Source organism: Ricinus communis, chromosome 4, assembly GCF_019578655.1.
Source record: "Ricinus communis isolate WT05 ecotype wild-type chromosome 4, ASM1957865v1, whole genome shotgun sequence".
Classification (NCBI taxonomy): domain Eukaryota; kingdom Viridiplantae; phylum Streptophyta; class Magnoliopsida; order Malpighiales; family Euphorbiaceae; genus Ricinus; species Ricinus communis.
This window is the reverse complement of record NC_063259.1, coordinates 21866539-21884842: the sequence shown is the minus strand read 5'-3', so window position 1 is coordinate 21884842 and position 18304 is coordinate 21866539. Positions and strand designations below refer to the sequence as shown.

At 32.8% G+C, this 18304-nt stretch overlaps 1 protein-coding gene across 1 annotated transcript; it reads left to right on the top strand.

Annotated features, from left to right (window-relative positions):
* Positions 1-2978: 2978 nt before the first annotated feature.
* Positions 2979-18239, top strand: LOC8266534 (ABC transporter C family member 12). The gene is made up of 28 exons (XM_025158683.2): positions 2979-3123; positions 3652-3998; positions 4242-4420; positions 5526-5565; positions 6023-6176; positions 6378-6492; positions 6579-6659; positions 6792-6816; positions 7030-7086; positions 7406-7471; positions 8248-8322; positions 8503-8610; positions 9012-9146; positions 9247-9353; positions 9449-9542; positions 10157-10324; positions 10857-10997; positions 11682-11882; positions 12017-12115; positions 12208-12360; positions 12808-13199; positions 13756-13936; positions 14480-14803; positions 15394-16150; positions 16574-16695; positions 16844-17089; positions 17310-17733; positions 17853-18239. Exons 2-28 carry the CDS (start codon positions 3666-3668, stop codon positions 17954-17956), a joined length of 4881 nt encoding a protein of 1626 aa, XP_025014451.1. The 5' UTR covers positions 2979-3123; positions 3652-3665; the 3' UTR covers positions 17957-18239.
* The last annotated feature ends 65 nt before the right edge of the window (positions 18240-18304 follow it).

Sequence of the window (18304 nt, the reverse complement as noted above, 5' to 3'; positions counted from 1 at the left end):
GTATATAAATAATTAGGCATTGTTTAAAATATGGATAAATTGATTTTAGAAGTAATTAAGAAATTACTTGATTTAATAACAAGCAATGCTATGATAGGTTGAAGATAAAACTAATATAGTAGAAGTAAAAAGATTAATTAATATGAGAATTATAATAATTAGATAATTTAGTAGTTTTAGATAAACTCTATATGGTTAGTTGTGTTGGCGAGAACTTGATTGTCGGCATCCACGTGTGTGTGGTATACGAACCGTCGTGATTAATTGCATTCTATAACTTTTAATTAGACAATTATTAGTTTTTAAGCGCATTTTAGCTATAATTTATTTGAATACTCCATAAGAATAACTATTACAAATGACTGTAAATTGTAAATGTAAATACTGAAATAATAGTGTTTAAGAGTTTAAAAGTGTAAGAAAATTTAATTGCATAAAGAAAACATCGAGAGTTTGTTTGTTTTTGAGTGTCTGAGTTTGTCTGTGTTATTGGTTGCCTTGGTTCGTGTATTTTATTATTTTTTTATTCCTTGCTCCTCCAATAACATTCTATATATATATATATATATATATATATATATATATTAATTTCTGAGACCTATAATTTTTTTTGACACGTAGGATTTTTATTTTAACATGTGTACTATTTTTGACATATAAGATTCAAGCTTATGTATAATTTTGTAGTTTTTTCTATTAATTTATTGATTAATAAGTTGTATTTCTAATTAAATACTCATTCTAATCCTAAAAAATAACATATTACTAATAATTTAGTTTTCTAATTAGATAATGATTAGTTCTCTAATTTAATTATTCTAAAAGATAACATATTAATTATATTTTAATATTATATTAACTAACAAATTAGTTTTCTAATTAAATAATAATTCTAATTATAAAAAATAATATTTTTAAATATTATATTTACTAATAAATTAATTTTTAATTATATAATAATTCTAATTTTAAAAAATAGTAATATCATTTATATTGATAGTATTAATTTATATAATATTATAGTTAATAAATAAATATTTTTAAAAATAATTTATTGATAGTATTAGTTTAAAGATAATATTAATAAATAATATTATATTAATGCAATAATATAAATAAGATTTTTAAAAAATTAAAATATTTAAAAATAGTTAGTTTCCTGTTGTTTTTAGAATTATTATAAATCAATATTAAATATTAATTAATTATAAATTATTATTATCATGTATGCACATCAATAAAAAAAATTAAATATTCTTGAGTTTTATTGAATTATATATTTATATTCAAGAGTTGAATATGTCATTGAATTTTCAAATGTTTCTCGAGAATGTGAAAATATTAAAAATGATGTGGAGGGAAAGAATTGTGAAGGAGACATGTTTTTAGGACATAATTTCTTCTTTATATATATATATATATATATATATATATATATATATTTTTTTTTTTTTAATATTATGCAATGACTTAATATTGACTTGTTGAGCTTATGATTGTTTGATTCTTTTTAAGATCAACGTCTCCAATACAGTCAATAAATTTTACAGCAACTACATGCATAATTAAACCATAATTATGATGAGAAAGCTATTAAAAGAAGTGCATTTAAGCAGTTTTAAGTAACAAACTAATTTAATTACTATCAAAAGATTATAGTTTAATGAAAATATAGTCATCCAAATTGACTTAATTATCCTTATTGTAAGTAGTATACAAGCAAAGTATACACTAATATACTGTAATTGAATTATATTAGATGCCAAAATCAAGTATGTATGTTATAAAAAAGATAGACATAATCTTAAAAAATATTACATGAAAAGAGTTAGACATTTGCCTTCTTATGATAGGTACAAATTTAACGATATTAATAATAATTCTTAACAAATAAATTATTATATCAAATTGATTTATATTAAATATTTTATTTTATTTTAGAAAATTTCTTCAATAACTTTTTACATGCACTTTTCTTTTAAATAAAACAGGTATGTGTTGATATTTTATTATAAAAATATATAGATCACTGTTTAAACTTTCAGTTCTTGACTATTCATTTTCATTCTAATCAACTATTATTATCGTGTTGCTTATGTTTAATTATACCATAACGAAAAAAGTCACCAATCTTTATAAAATAATATCATTAAATATTAATTTTTCAAAATAAAAATACATACAAAATATAATTTTATACTTTTTTGAGAAATAATTCAGAGTATATTAATTGTTATCCTTAATTTTAAATTCTAATGGAAATAATTGCTGGTAATTCCAAAATTGCATGAGTCATTACTTATGTCAGAAAACCATATTATATGAAATCCCTACATCAACATGTGAACTATTTCTTTTAAAACACTACACACATGTGGGCAGTTTGAGAAGGCAAACAAGCATCAATAAATTTGTGGCTCTTGTTGAATTTGGCTCTCATCATTGTTTTCTTTTATCAAATAATCAAGTAACCATATTCCTAAAAAGGCATCTCTATTTTGCCAATAATCATCAGTCAGATAATTAAAAAAAGAAATTTGATGGCAAAGTAAAATTAATTTATAAGATATTATTCATTGTTTGATCAGCTTATAAAATATTATCCATATTCACTGGTCAAATTCACAAAAATGTCTGGTTGTATAATTGATTTCTTTCTATAATATTGTTTAAGGGGAAAAAATTAGAAAAAGAAAATCATTCATTGATATGTACGACTCTAATCTAAAAAGTTAAAAGCTTTTGAATTTAAATCCTTTCATCCACTTATTAACGACATAATCCAAGTTTTTTTTTTTTTTTTTTTTTTTTTTTTTTTTTTGTTTAAAAGAGAGCAATGACCGGTAAACGAACACCCAATTCTAAATCCTATTAAGACCTACACTAAAAATAATTTCATCACGTCACCCGTGACGAATGCAAGCTTCATATATTTGTCTTGTTTCAAATACTGCATTCTTGGCTCCTTAGTAATTAATAAAGTCCTGCATATGTCTATATATATATATATATTTTAGTGACCATGCAAATGCAAGCCACACTCCCCAAGTCCAAACTTTTGCATACTTATATTTTACTCTTCAAGATTCTCAATCTAATTCAACTCATTCTTGATTCTTGAAGGTACCCTTTTTCTCTTTTCTATTTCAGTGATCATTTCTTGTTATGTTATCCATTTTAAGTAACTGAGACTTGCACAGTTAGTGAACTTAATTCTTTTCTGGTTTGGTCCTCTGTAACTGAATTCAGGACTTCCATTTTAATACATATGATGAAGTTCTGGACTGGTCAGGATTAGAATTAAACTGGGTTCTGTGTATGTAGGTGAAAGTTGTAACTCAAGTTGTTAACAAACTTAAATGCATTTCTCAATGTATCATGTTCTTTTTCTTCTTTTCTTGGTGGTTGTCGTGTATTCTTCTTCTGTTACGAATGGTCTTTTTGGTTAAGAAAAAAATGTCACAATTTAAAATCTTGGCAGAAATGGGCTCAATTTGGTAATCAAGTTTAAAAAATTGCAAGCTTGTGAATCTTAATTTGCTTTTCTTTTGGTGATTGGAATATGGAATCAATTTTTCTCTTATTGCAGAAAATGCTTCTAAGAAACTGACTTTGAGTGTAAAATGTGTGCTCATTTTTTGTTCTTTGCAGGGAAGTGATAAAGGATGGCTTTGGAGCCACTGGATTGGTATTGTAGACCAGTGGCAAACGGGGTTTGGGCAAAAGAAGTGGATAGTGCATTTGGGGCGTACACCCCTTGTGCCATTGACTCTCTAGTGATTTGCATTTCCCATTTGGTTCTTATGGGTTTGTGCTTTTATCGAATATGGTTGATTAAGAAGAATTCGAAAGCTGTAAAGTACAGCCTGAGGACAAAGTACTATAACTATTTGTTGGGTTTATTAGTTGGCTATTGTACAGCTGAACCACTATTTAGGATGGTGATGGATATCTCTATTTTTAACCTGGATGGACAGACTAATCTTGCTCCCTTTGAGGTAGGTCTACCAGATTTTTTGAAAATGGTTTTGCCAACTTTTGCTCTTAGATAAATTGTAGTTCAAAGTTAAAATATTGCTGGCTTGGAAGATGCTTGTATACTTATTTGGTTGACTACGTTGAAATATGTATACTGCTGGAGAAGGTGAGAGATTGAGATCACAGTTCTTACTCTCAAGTAGAACAAAATGCATTAACTTAGTGAAACATGCCAAGTAAATAACTTCTCCTTTCTTTTGTAGATGGTATCTTTGATCATCGAGGCCCTCACCTGGTGTTCCATGCTTATTATGATTGGTTTGGAAACTAAAGTATACATCCGGCAGTTTCGGTGGTATGTGCGGTTTGGAGTTATTTATGTGTTGGTGGGGGAAGCTGCCATGCTTAATACAATTCTTTCTATGACTGCTTACTACAATAGGTTAGTATTCTGCATTTTCCAATCTAATAATTCTAATCACCAAACTTGCATGAGTTCATATGAGCGATAACGTGCTATATACTGATTCTTAATACCTAGAATATCTCCTTAATAAAGGAAATTTCATCATTATTATTTATATGTTTATAAATTATAAACATCAAAAAGCTTAGATGGAGAAAATTTCCTTTAGTTATGCTGTTATAATTGCATTAGTTGAAAACATGTGGCAAAGATCATGTTAGATCTTTGTCAGCACTAAACTTATGAATGAACATAACGAAAATAATTATGCCGCCAAATTTGCCAATTGGTCATTTGCAAATAGAAATTCAGAAAGTGAACCATGGACAGAAGGGCACTGAACATATTTGTGAACTTTGAGCAACAATATGGCTTTTGCAGACTCGATCATTGTAGACAAATATATTTCATATCTAGTAGACAGATATATTTAATATCTACTGCTGCATTATGTAATTTGGATTATATAGAAATAAGTTAATTGGTGCCAGGGGATGCTTTTTGGCAAGCAATGTTATCTTAAGGAATATTTTTCAAACTTAAAAACTTCTTTCTTGGTGTATATTTAGCTAGTCCAAAGAGGGAATATTCTAAAAGATGCATGGGAATAGCACGTATTCTCTACTTTAGCATGAATCTCTTTTAGACATTTGGTTTCAATTAGTGATGGCAGCACACTTAAAATCCCTTCATTGTTTTCTTTTTTAATTCAGTCAGACTTCTGAAGTGAAAGATCTTGGAAATTTTTATAGAAAAAGAAATTTAAATCATTGGAACTCATCAAATAAACATTTGCATTATGCTAGTGTGAACTAGAATTTGGGATCAGAAATTTCTAGGAATGAAATGTTTTATAGACAAAAATTCCTAATTCCTTATATATGGACCTCAAACACACTTGTACAACATATGAACTTTAAGGTGAGGATGGGCTCAGCTAATCCAATATCAGAGTTATTCTAGATAAGATTTGCAAAATAACAAAGACAATGTCACAGTTATGCTTGACAAGATTTCATTTTGCATTTGTAGGATTATACTTCTGAAGTCCAATATCTATCATTTCTTGTTTACTATGCAGATTCACATTGTACACATACATCAGTGCTGTTGTCTGCCAGGTTTGTCTCCATCTTTTGTTCTTTTGCCTGCTCTTTGGAGTTAGATATCTCTAGGCGCTCTGTAGAGCAACAAGTTGGTTCAGCTGCTGGCTGTTCAACTTGAGTAATTTCTCATGGCCTTGGATGTGACTCAAGGACATTCTCCAGCATGGCCTGGTTCAAATCATTGAATGCCAAGCCAATACTTAATTTTTATTAATCTCCATAGTACAATTATATAAATCTGGAGTCTGTAGCAATATCATGAAAACTGTACCTATTTTGGCTGTGTTGAAACTTAGCAACATATATTTGTCAAGTTCTTCCATGACATAGTCATTTTTTGTTATTGAAGGTGGGGTATGGGCATTGCCACATCGTAATCTTTATTAGCTAGTGCATAATCTTTAAATTTCTTTTCAGATCATACCAGGTATGTCATTAATATTCTTTTTTTGTCACCATTTTTCTGGTGTAGGTTTTGTTTGGACTTCTTCTTCTTGTCTATGTTCCCAATTTGGATCCTTATCCAGGTTATTCCATCTTGCAACCTGAGTCTCCTGAAAATGGTGAATACGAAGCACTTCCTGGGGGAGAGCATTGTCCTGAGAGACATGTCAACTTGTTTTCCAGTAAGTAATTATTTAGTTCATTCTCCCCAATGCCAAGAATTCTTTTTCCAGTGGTTCTAATTCTCAAGTTATATTTTTAGAGAAAAGAAAAAATAAGGTGCACAGCAGCTAGATATCTGACTTGTTATACTAATAATAAGTAGATAATTCCCCAACTTTTTACCTCTCTACTGACTATATTGGGCCTTTATCCTCCGGTAGGAATATATTTTGGATGGATGACTCCACTCATGCAACAAGGCTACAAAAAACCTATCACTGAAAAGGATGTCTGGAAATTAGACACATGGGATCAGACTGAGACACTGATTAAAAAGTTTGTACCACATTCTCCTCTTGAACATGCTTATGCTCTCACCTGTGTCACTGTTCTGAGTTTTACAACAATTGTAATTTCTGCAGATTCCAGAGATGTTGGATAAAAGAATCTCAAAAGCCAAAGCCATGGCTTTTGAGGGCACTTAACAATAGCCTTGGGAGAAGGTGTTAATTGACCTCTCATGCTACGTTTCTTTTTCTTTCGATTATGGTTGGATGTTATAGAACCTAAACAGATGGTTACAGATATATTATGTACTGATTTCTTTTTCTTTTTCATTCATATGGTTTATGCAGATTTTGGTTGGGAGGTTTCTTTAAGGTAACAAGCCCGTCCTGTTTAAGCCATTTCTTGATTATTATAGCTGCTTGAGAAAAATTGCGGCTTTTATTTGGTGTACTTAAAAATGATGTAGCAATCACTCATTTGTTGATTTTCCATGCTCCGTCTATTTTATTTGATGTGAAATTAGTAACTTTCTGCTATTGTCAAAACTCACATGGATCTTAAATTTTATTTTTGAATTTCTTGTAGATTGGCAATGATCTTTCTCAGTTTGTGGGGCCTGTTTTGCTGAATCATCTCTTACAGGTTTGTTCCTCTTGCAAAGACTCATTACTTGAATGATGTGTCTGGTCTTTATTATGGTTCACTGAGTTTGTATCTCCTGTAAGAATGAGGTAGATATATAACTGAATTCCTCTGTTATCACTGAAGTGAATGGAAATGATTAATCCTTCATGCTGTCTGCTGCCCTTGTAATGAATGCTGATGCATATACGAACAGTAGTTTTTCCCGTGACACTATAATTTGGATAGTTTTGATTAGATTTGATGTGATACATAACTAGAAGCTTTTATACCTGGTGCTCAGACCATAAGACTGTAATTCTTTTATTCCATCTTGCAGTCAATGCAACAAGGTGATGCAACCTGGATCGGCTACGTCTATGCTTTCTCAATTTTTGTTGGGGTGGTAAGGATCACATCTCATCTATGGTTATCTCGAATTTCATTTTTCAAAAAGCAAGTTTTTATATTTCTTTCTAGCAGCATACCATATGTTTTTAGATTTGAGTATAAACAAGGATTCCATGCACTTAGTCTTTCATATTCATCTTTAAACATTCAACTCTCTTGCACGTTTTGCATATGTTCTTTTGGAACAACTAGTACACAGAACAAAGCCATAAGTGGATTAAATAGACCAAAAAGTTTTAGTGAGATACCTTTGGTACTCGCAACTGATCTAATAACCTTTGCAAGAAGATACTTTGGTAGCCACTCTTAATTGTCCATCAACTTTTCCTGCACGGCATCAATGTTAATATCTCCATTTACAGGGGCAGGTTTTCCCAGCCATAATTGTGCACCAAGTCTTTATTAGTACATTAATTTTCTATATCATACAAGTAATTTTCTCTAGTTTTTAGTTAAATTTTATTGGGTGCCTCTACTCCCTAAAAATTAAATCCAAATTTAGTAATTTTTGCCCCTCCAAGAATAAAGCTCAAGCTCCACAACCTTCAACTTATATGCTAGCTTCTGATAGATTATTATGTTATCGATACCAAGAAATATATAGGGAATTTTCTGTCACATAAACAGCATGATTGTAATCTGCTATAAGTTCTATATACTTTTTATCTGGTCCTCTAAATACCTGCATTGATATATGTGATATATTTTCTTTGACCAAGGCATGGATAGCTTGTGAAATCATTTAACTGACTTTGTCTTTTATTGGCTCAGTCATTAGGTGTGCTATGTGAATCTCAGTACTTTCAGAATGTCATGCGCACTGGTTTTCGGCTGAGATCAACTTTGGTAAATTCATTACTCTTTGTTAACAATGTTAGACTTAAGACATATAGAGCTCCTCCTGATGCATATTATTCAGCCTTCTGAGTACGGCCGGTTACCTGGTTCAGATTCCATTTTGGGTTCCTGAATGAGTTGTGTATTTTACATGAAATTGTGTTTACAGCAGATTGATTTTAATTTCAGGTGGCTGCCATATTTCGTAAGTCCTTGAGACTAACTCATGAGAGCCGAAAGAATTTCCCATCAGGGAAGATAACAAATATGATTACTACAGATGCCAACTCACTTCAGGTATGCTCTTTATGAAAGGCCGCTGTTGTGAATAGCATCAACTCATACTACAAAAAGAATAAATTTCTTTCACATGTATTAATTGCAGAAAGTAGACATGACATCATATATTTATTCTAATTATCATATATGAAATGACATGAACTGCATTTGGTGATAAACTAAAGATAAATACTTAAATAATAAATATATATAAGCGAGCAGGGCATGATTGGTGGTTGGATATAAAAGGTAACATTGTTGCTATTAGTGTATATGTTAAAGAATTTGGTGATGATTCTTTGCTTGCCATTTGATCTGCATCCAGAAGTAATTTCCAATGAAAGAAATCTTGCATGTTTTTCTATACCAGTTTTCTTTTATTTCCTGGGTCTATGGTAGCTTATTTTTACATGGTTCAGCAAATATGCCAACAACTACATGGATTATGGTCAGCTCCATTTCGCATCACAATGTCCATGGTTCTTCTTTACCAGCAACTAGGTGTTGCTTCACTTCTTGGATCCCTAATCCTAGTTCTTATGGTCCCCATACAGGTTAGGAACTTTTTGATATCTTTCAATAATATTACGATTTCTAATATCTGATTATGCATAAGTTTCCTCTTATCTGTTTATGATTTTTTTATGATTACAGACATTTGTGATAAGCAGAATGAGAAAACTAACAAAAGAAGGATTGCAGAGGACTGACAAGAGAGTCAGCCTCATGAATGAAATCTTGGCCGCCATGGATACTGTGAAGTATGTTTGAATTTGAGAAAAATTATTCTTAAAAAATTTCTACATGGTGTTGCACTATCACAATGATTGTTTGACACTATTAAAAATTTTTCCAGATGTTATGCATGGGAGAAGAGCTTCCAGTCTAAAGTTCAAAATATACGCAATGATGAGCTGTCATGGTTCCGTAATGCTCAATTACTATCTGCTGTATGTGCAAAACATAATTTCTGTATTTTTTTTGCTCATATATTTTTGAAGGATGCATCAATTTCAGAGATTTTATTACTATTTAAACTTACATTATTATGTCAACACTACTACTGTAATTGAGTGGATTCACATAGCTAATAAATTTGACATTCTATGTATTAGTGTTGTCTGGAAGCAGCATATTGGGTCTCACTACCAGAGATGCTTTTTATTTAATATATTCACCTACAGAGACATGCATGCCTAACATTTTTTTTTCAACCCTTTGTATCAAATGTTAACTTACTAGTTAAGTATAATTAATTAGTCATGTATGCAGGTAGAAATAATTTTAAAACACTTCTTCCTTTTGATCAAATCTTTTTTTTTAATTCTGACATTTTGGCTATCATCTTCCGCTTTCTCGCTATACAGACAATTCTAAAAGCATGATACATCAATTAAAGGAGAAACAATTCGTATGCTTGGTTTACTGCAGAGATGGTCTCATGTCATGCATGCTATATAGTGCATACATTGCTAACCAGATGTATTACAAATTATCATACTGCTAGTATCAACATATATAAATATTTCATGTCCATTAACTAACTAGTAGCCTTGTTTTGCAGTTCAACAGTTTCATACTAAACAGCATCCCAGTTGTTGTGACGTTGGTTTCATTTGGGACATTTACTTTGCTTGGTGGAGATTTGACACCTGCAAGGGCATTCACATCACTCTCTTTGTTTCAAGTGCTACGATTTCCCCTAAACATGCTTCCTAACTTGTTAAGTCAGGTTCTGTAATTTTCTATGTTTCACTAGTCATGCTTGGTTATATCAATGACTTGAATGGATTAGATTTAGAATAAACCTAACATGAAGGTTTAATATGTTAACTGATCCCCAAAAAACTAACAGAACTAACTTGTCCTTCATTCCTACAGTTTCTTGTATCTCAATTCTTAATTTGAGAAACTAAGAAATTCATAAATATCTGCAACATTTGGAGAAAACATCATACATAAAACTTTTTGTAGATTTATAATTTAACACACTTTGACTTGTTAAAAAGTTATCAACATATTTCCATATTATATTGGTTATATCAATGACTTGGTAGCTGGAGATATTTTGAAAAAAATTCTTTGTTTTGTGTTTCATGTATCAACTTCTGCCTTTTTTCTTTGAAAAAACATAATTGTGCTACAAAATGAGCACAATTACGCGTTTTTGCTTACAATCAGTTACCTTCTTATGTACTTAAAACATTAACTATGCACTCTTGCATTTTGATTTACATAATTATGTGAATTAATTCTTCTGGTAGGTTGTAAATGCAAATGTATCATTACAACGTCTGGAAGAACTATTTTTAGCTGAAGAAAGAATTCTAGCACCAAATCCTTCTCTTCAGCCTGAACTTCCAGCTATCTCAATCAAGGATGGATACTTCTCATGGGATTCAAAGGTTAACTTCTGAAGCTTCTTCTCTCTATATTGGTTTCCCTAATGAATATGTCAACAATTTTTCAGACATTATGTTTATTTCTGCTCTCAGTGGCCGAATATTTTGTTAGTATTTGGAATAGTTTTATTGTTTACTATTACTTATGGGATTTCTAGCAATTGATTAGTCATCGAGCTGAGACAAGTTAGTAAAGATCAAATCTGAAAATGCATCAAGTTGTTTAGAATGAGCCATTTATAGGACCTCATTCAGGTAGGTTTAGTACGCTTGGAGTACCCAGGGAGCTAAGAGGTATTTTGATGTCCAAGAGGCATTCCTGGTACATCATTCAAAGCAAACTCAGTCTACATGTGAGCAAACAAAATCACCTGCATGTCTTAATACACAGAACCAGATTTTTCTCCTACACAAAGTAGGAACAGCTATGTTAGCACTCCTTATCAAACCTACTAGTCTGCCCACTTTCATGGTGAGCCTTTTCCTAAATGAAAAACCTACAACTCTTGTTCATGTGTCAAACCATCAAAAGGCTACATGACGGTTCTGCACTGGGTAAACTGAAAGTAAAACTGATAAAAGATCTGACATTTGAAGGTGCCATGTATCAGTTTTGATTAACTATTATAGCAGTTTCATTAGGTCTTATCAGATGATTTCAACAATTCAAAACTCTTGTTTTTCCAGTCTGAGAAGCATACACTGTCAAATATCAATTTGGACATACCAGCTGGCAGCTTAGTTGCAATTGTTGGTGGGACTGGAGAAGGAAAAACATCATTGATATCAGCAATGCTTGGAGAGCTCCCTCCTGTGGCAAACACAGGCATTGTTATCAGAGGAACCGTTGCTTATGTTCCTCAAGTTTCATGGATCTTCAATGCAACTGTGAGTTGCAGCCAACTTTTTCTCGGTGTCAATTCAGATGTCCTTTGCTCTATGTCTTTGTTGCGGTTCTTTTGATTCTTAATTTATTTTTTATAGCTCTACCTGCTCCTGATAAAAAAAACTCATTCTCACAGGTCCGGGACAACATATTATTTGGCTCTGAATTTGAACCCTCTAGATATTGGCAAACTATTGATGTAACAGCATTACATCATGATCTTGACTTACTTCCAGTTAAGTGGATTCGCAAATTTGTGTTACTGCTATTTGTTTTTGTTGGTTTGGAATCTGTCATAGATTATCACTTCATATAATTATTTCTCAGGGCCGTGACCTCACAGAGATAGGTGAAAGAGGTGTGAATATTAGTGGCGGGCAAAAGCAAAGAGTTTCTATGGCTAGGGCTGTATACTCCAATTCCGATGTATACATATTTGATGACCCCTTAAGTGCTCTAGATGCTCATGTTGGTCGGCAGGTATACGTTCATTCTAGAAAGTATAAGTACATTCCAGTTTGTTTGTTTCTTATCAGCAACATTCTTTCTGCTACACTTTGTAATGTAATTCAGTTTGATCTACATTTTGTATTGACCTTGACATGATTCAGTATGATGAATATACTAATCCAATATGAACGCTTTTCTGTTAAGCTTAAAAATATAAGGGCGAACATTCTATCATTGAAATAATGTTATTTATCCACTTGAAGGCCAACCAAAAAAAAGACAGATTACTTCATTACCTATGGGGCGTACATTTAGAGATCTATAGTAGGCATCAGAAAAGATTGAATCCAGGATGAAACCACTCTCCTTATTCTAATAAGTTCAAAAGAATATGATTATCAATGGATCAGCACCATGAAGCTCTGAAATCGAACTTTTCTGAAGCATATTGTTGGTCTAACCACATGTTATTTACAGGTTTTTAACAGCTGTATCAAGGAAGCATTGCGAGGAAAAACCAGAGTTCTTGTCACAAACCAGCTACATTTTCTTCCACAGGTGGACAGGATTATTCTGGTTAGTGAAGGAATGATTAAAGAGGAAGGGACCTTCGAGGAACTCTCTAAGAGTGGCAAGTTGTTCCAGAAACTAATGGAGAATGCTGGGAAAATGGAGGAAATAAAAGAACAAGAAGAAGGACAAGAGGACAGCAAAAATCTCGACAATGAAAGCTCAAAACCAGCAGCTAATGAGCTGAATGAGTTGACACAAAATGTTGGTCAGATGAAGAAAGGGAAAGGAAGGAAGTCTGTGCTCGTCAAGCAAGAAGAAAGGGAAACAGGTGTTGTGAGTTGGAAGGTCTTGATGAGGTAATGTATCCAGGCAACCATAACTGTTAAGTAATTCGTCATGGCAATTAGTGTAAAGACCCTTTTTGAAACTCACCTTAGAAATTTTTGGTTATACACCCAGATAGAATTTTCTTTTTTACACACCCAGACAGAAATCAATTTCTAAGTGAATACTCCTTTAATTTGATGGGGATTACTGATTCGCCTTAAAAATAGAAAGGATGGTATTGTACCCTATGTGGCCAAGGTTCTTATTGGCATAGAGACATGACAAGTTTCGCCTCCACTTTGGATATAAGCATGGGTTACTGAAGTCTTTTAGTTGGCCACTCCAATAAATCGCCCTGGGAAGGTAGTGGAAGCTCTGCTATATCTGTTCTCAGATACTGAACATGACCTGCACTAATAAATGCTACCTCAATTTCATGTAAATATCTTCAATACAATATAAACAAAAAAACAAAGTTTAATTCATGTAGTTCATGCATTGCTGAGTACGTGTTTTCTTCTATTTGTTTGATTGATGTACGCATTAACTCTTGAAAAGTTGTGCATTTTTATTGTATATTTTCAGGTATAAGAATGCATTAGGAGGCACATTCGTGGTTATGGTACTGTTTGCATTCTATATATCAACAGAAGTTCTTCGAGTTTCAAGTAGTACATGGTTAAGCTTTTGGACAAAACAAAGCACTTCGGAAGGTTATAGGCCAGCATACTACATTTTTATCTATGCACTTCTATCACTTGGTCAGGTATATCTACTATTATTTGATTTTTTTATCTCCATTTTGCTTCTTTGCCAATTTTTTAGACCTTGTTCTTCAGTCTATATTGTCCATTATCCCTGAAAAAAGAAAAGGAAAAGGGTTATATGAGAAGATGTTATTAGAGATTGTGTTCCAAACCTTGTCCTTTGGACTTGCATGTCATTAAGTCAATTTCATTGTTATATTCTCCCACTGAACTAGAATAGTTGATGTGAACCTAAAGAGAAAACAGGGAGAAAAATAAGAATGTACATAACTGCTGTAAAACAACCATTCTACCTTAAAGTTTAAGCTGTTATGTGAGATTCTAATATAATTTTATATCTATAACACACATACCCTAGAAATGCCCATTGGGCTTGACAAGTGATTAAGGATCAAACTCTAAACCTTTTGATCATAGAGGCTCTAATATGATATCCAAAAACCATTCCACCTAAAAATTTAAGTTGTTAGGTGAGATCAATAACTTTATATCTCTAAAATCTGCTACAGATCTTAAAAGTTTGTTTTATGTCTCTGGTTCAGGTAACAGTGACGCTGTCAAACTCTTATTGGCTGATCAATTCTAGTCTTCGTGCAGCCAGAAAACTGCATGACGCGATGCTAAATTCAATCCTACAAGCTCCTATGCTATTCTTCCACACTAACCCCACAGGAAGGGTGATCAATAGATTTGCAAAGGATCTAGGGGAAATAGATCGCAATGTTGCCAATTTTGCAAATATGTTTCTGAACCAAGTTTTTCAACTTCTTTCAACATTTGCACTGATTGGCATTGTGAGCACAGTATCCTTGTGGGCCATAATGCCACTTCTCATCTTATTTTATGCTGCCTATCTCTACTACCAGGTAAATTGAGAAGTACATGTTTTTTGTATATCATTTGATCTGTGTTCGTTTTGGTCTTTCACGTGTCACAAGTAATCTCACCTAGTTCAGCCTTAGTGATTTTAGTTTCCCTCCTCAGAAATGATAAATAAGCTGCTTCAACTAAAGGAACTTGCAATTATAGCAAAATCTTTTTAAAAAATATTAGGTGATTTTCAGGCTGCTAGTTTCTAGGATTTTGCTTAAGCACACGCAGATATGCATGTATAATCTTTTATATGGATTGTATCGACAATAGAGTTACAGACACCTGCAAATATTGTCACTATATTAGGATTTAGTTTCTCATTTCAGTTTATGATAAATAAAATATCTCAAGAGAAATATATTTTTGTACTACAGATGCATATAGATTAGATTCAACTGAAAGTCATAGTCACCAGAGAATTTATATAATTACTAGGATTTGGCTTTGATTCCTCGTAGTCAGTATCTACAAGCTTCCATTTCCATTGTTTTACCTGATGTTCTTATATCCTCAATCTCATTTTGCCCTCGTGTATTTTGTTACATGCACACTTTAATAACTCTTTTGCATATATTTTGTACAGAGTACTTCTCGTGAAGTAAAACGTCTGGATTCCATCACCAGATCTCCAGTGTATGCACAATTTGGAGAAGCATTAAATGGTTTATCAAGTATTCGTGCATACAAAGCATATGATCGAATGGCTAACATCAGTGGGAAGTCTATGGACAATAACATCAGATTTACTCTAGTGAATATAAGTTCAAATCGCTGGCTCACCATAAGATTGGAAACATTAGGAGGGATCATGATTTGGTTGACTGCAAGCTTTGCAGTTTTGCAGAATAGCAGAACAGAGAACAAGGTGGCATTTGCATCTACAATGGGTCTACTCCTCAGTTATACTTTAAACATTACCAATCTACTGAGTAATGTTTTAAGACAAGCAAGTAGAGCAGAAAATAGTTTCAATTCTGTTGAGCGTGCTGGCACATATATAGATATGCCGTCTGAAGCTCCAGCTGTAATTGAAAGCAATCGCCCTCCACCTGCATGGCCTTCTTCAGGATCAATTAATTTTAGGGATGTTGTCTTACGTTATAGATCTGAACTTCCTCCAGTCTTGCATGGATTGTCCTTCTCAGTTTCACCAAGTGAGAAGCTGGGAATAGCTGGGAGAACTGGAGCAGGAAAATCTAGCATGCTTAATGCATTGTTCCGAATTGTTGAACTGGAAAGAGGAGAGGTCATCATTGATGGCTGTGATGTTTCTAAGTTTGGACTAACAGATTTGAGAAAAAATCTCAGTATTATACCACAAGCACCTGTTCTTTTCTCAGGTAATCTCAAAACTAGAAAACTAATTTTTGTTGACTTAATTTCTTACAAAATTTATTTAATCCTATACCATCTTTGCAATTTATAATGATTTCATACTCTTATATTTCATCCACATTTGTTACCTTTCCAATTTAGAGACATGTTTGTGTGGTGTAATTCAGTGGTAAAAGTTTTTTTTTAAATTGTTCTTTATCTTAAACTTTTATGTTTAAGATCATACAATGGTAGCATGTGACATTTCAGAACTTAATTGCAAAAGAGTTTGTAGTAGCTCCAGTTTGTGCACTCTCCTTATATGTACATGCATGTGCACTAGCATTCTGAACAAGCTATTTTGAGAAAAATCTTACATGGTGTAAATGGAGGAATTACCAAGATACCAGGGACTCTAAATACCAGTGATTCTGATTGTTTTTCTGTAGGAACCGTGCGGTTTAATCTTGATCCATTTAATGAGCACAATGATGCAGACCTTTGGGAGGCTCTAGAGAGGGCACATTTGAAGGAAGTGATTAGGAAGAATCCTTTTGGTCTAGATGCCGAGGTATAAACCTTACATATTTATGTAGATACCTTATTCAAGTGGAAAAGTCCTTGAAATATTAACATGTGGCTTTGTCATTCTCTATGTAAAAGGATTAGTAATACCATAAGATTATGACTACTGACTAGCATGCAATTCTTGTATCAAGGTTTTGGAAGGAGGTGAAAATTTCAGTGTTGGACAGAGGCAATTACTAAGTCTCGCACGAGCATTACTAAGAAGATCAAAAATTCTTGTTCTTGATGAAGCAACTGCTGCTGTTGACGTCAGAACTGATGCTCTCATTCAGAAAACCATTCGAGAAGAATTTAAATCTTGCACAATGCTTGTTATTGCGCACAGACTAAATACCATCATTGATTGTGACAGAATTCTTGTTCTTGATGCCGGTCGGGTATGCCTCAAATAATTTTCTTTTCTTGGATATGTTCTTGTTGCCTACTTGCAAGAGCCAATTAACATCAACAATCCTAAAACTTTAGTGTCCAAAAGAGCCAGAGAAGAAATCATAAGGAACTCCTTTTCTGCTCATATAATTTTGTTAACAATTTTCACTATTAGTTATATAATGTTCATTTAGCAGACTTTAAGAATTTTCAACCTTTCCTTTTCAGGTTTTAGAACATGCTACTCCGGAGGAGCTACTGTCAAATGAAAGAAGTGCATTCTCTAAAATGGTTCAAAGCACAGGACCTGCAAATGCTCAGTACTTGCGTAGCTTAGTATTCGAAGGGAAAGAAGATAAATTCAGTAGAGAAGCAACCAAGAGGCTAGATGGCCGGAGGAGATGGATAGCCTCTTCAAGATGGGCTGCTGCTGCCCAGTTTGCCCTTGCTGTCAGTCTCGCTTCTTCACAGAATGATCTTCAAAAGTTAGATACTGGAGATGAGAACAATATACTCAATAAAACAAAAGATGCAGTGATAACACTGAAGGATGTTCTAGAGGGGAAACATGATGAAGTAATAGATGAAACACTAGAGCGGTACCAAGTTCCCAGAGATGGATGGTGGTTCTCCCTGTACAGAATAGTTGAAGGTAAACATAATATGAAGTGTTCATATTTTATACCTGCTTCCTGATGACAAAAAGAAAATGCATTTTTTCATAATGTTTTTGTGTACTTTTCTCTGATGTCATTCTGGTTCTTGTTTCAGGTCTCGGAATGATGAGCAGGCTGGCTTACAACAGGCTTCAACAATTAGAATATGACCATGATATGGTCCATCAATCCCTTGATTGGGACAGTGTTGAAGATTAAGGGACAATCAAAACTTTGTTAATTCAATGGTTGTAGAAAGATGAATTACAGAAAGTCTCTGGCTCTTTGCTTAAGAAAAAAAAAAGACAAGAGAGAGAGAAAGCTTGCGAAGCATAATACATTAGATGACACTATTGGAAGTAGAGAATAGCTCCTCATAATTTTGTAATATAGTTTGTAAGTGAAATTTTTTGCATAATGTAATCCTATAATGGAAATAATTAATTGTAAGAATTCTGATTTTTGTAAAGGTGAGAGTAAGATAAGGGTTTTCTCTGGTGAAGCAAGGTTTAGGAACATACTCTTTTTTGACTTGAAGGTGAAGGAAAAGAGGAATGGTGAGAAATT

Excerpts from the sequence above, each read along its gene's own strand:
- LOC8266534 (XM_025158683.2), top strand. The coding sequence starts at position 3,666 with ATGGCTTTGGAGCCACTGGATTGGTATTGTAGACCAGTGGCAAACGGG. Across the intron at positions 3,999-4,241 it reads CTAATCTTGCTCCCTTTGAG|ATGGTATCTTTGATCATCGA; the intron begins GTAGGTCTACCA and ends TTTCTTTTGTAG. Across the intron at positions 16,151-16,573 it reads AGCACCTGTTCTTTTCTCAG|GAACCGTGCGGTTTAATCTT; the intron begins GTAATCTCAAAA and ends GTTTTTCTGTAG.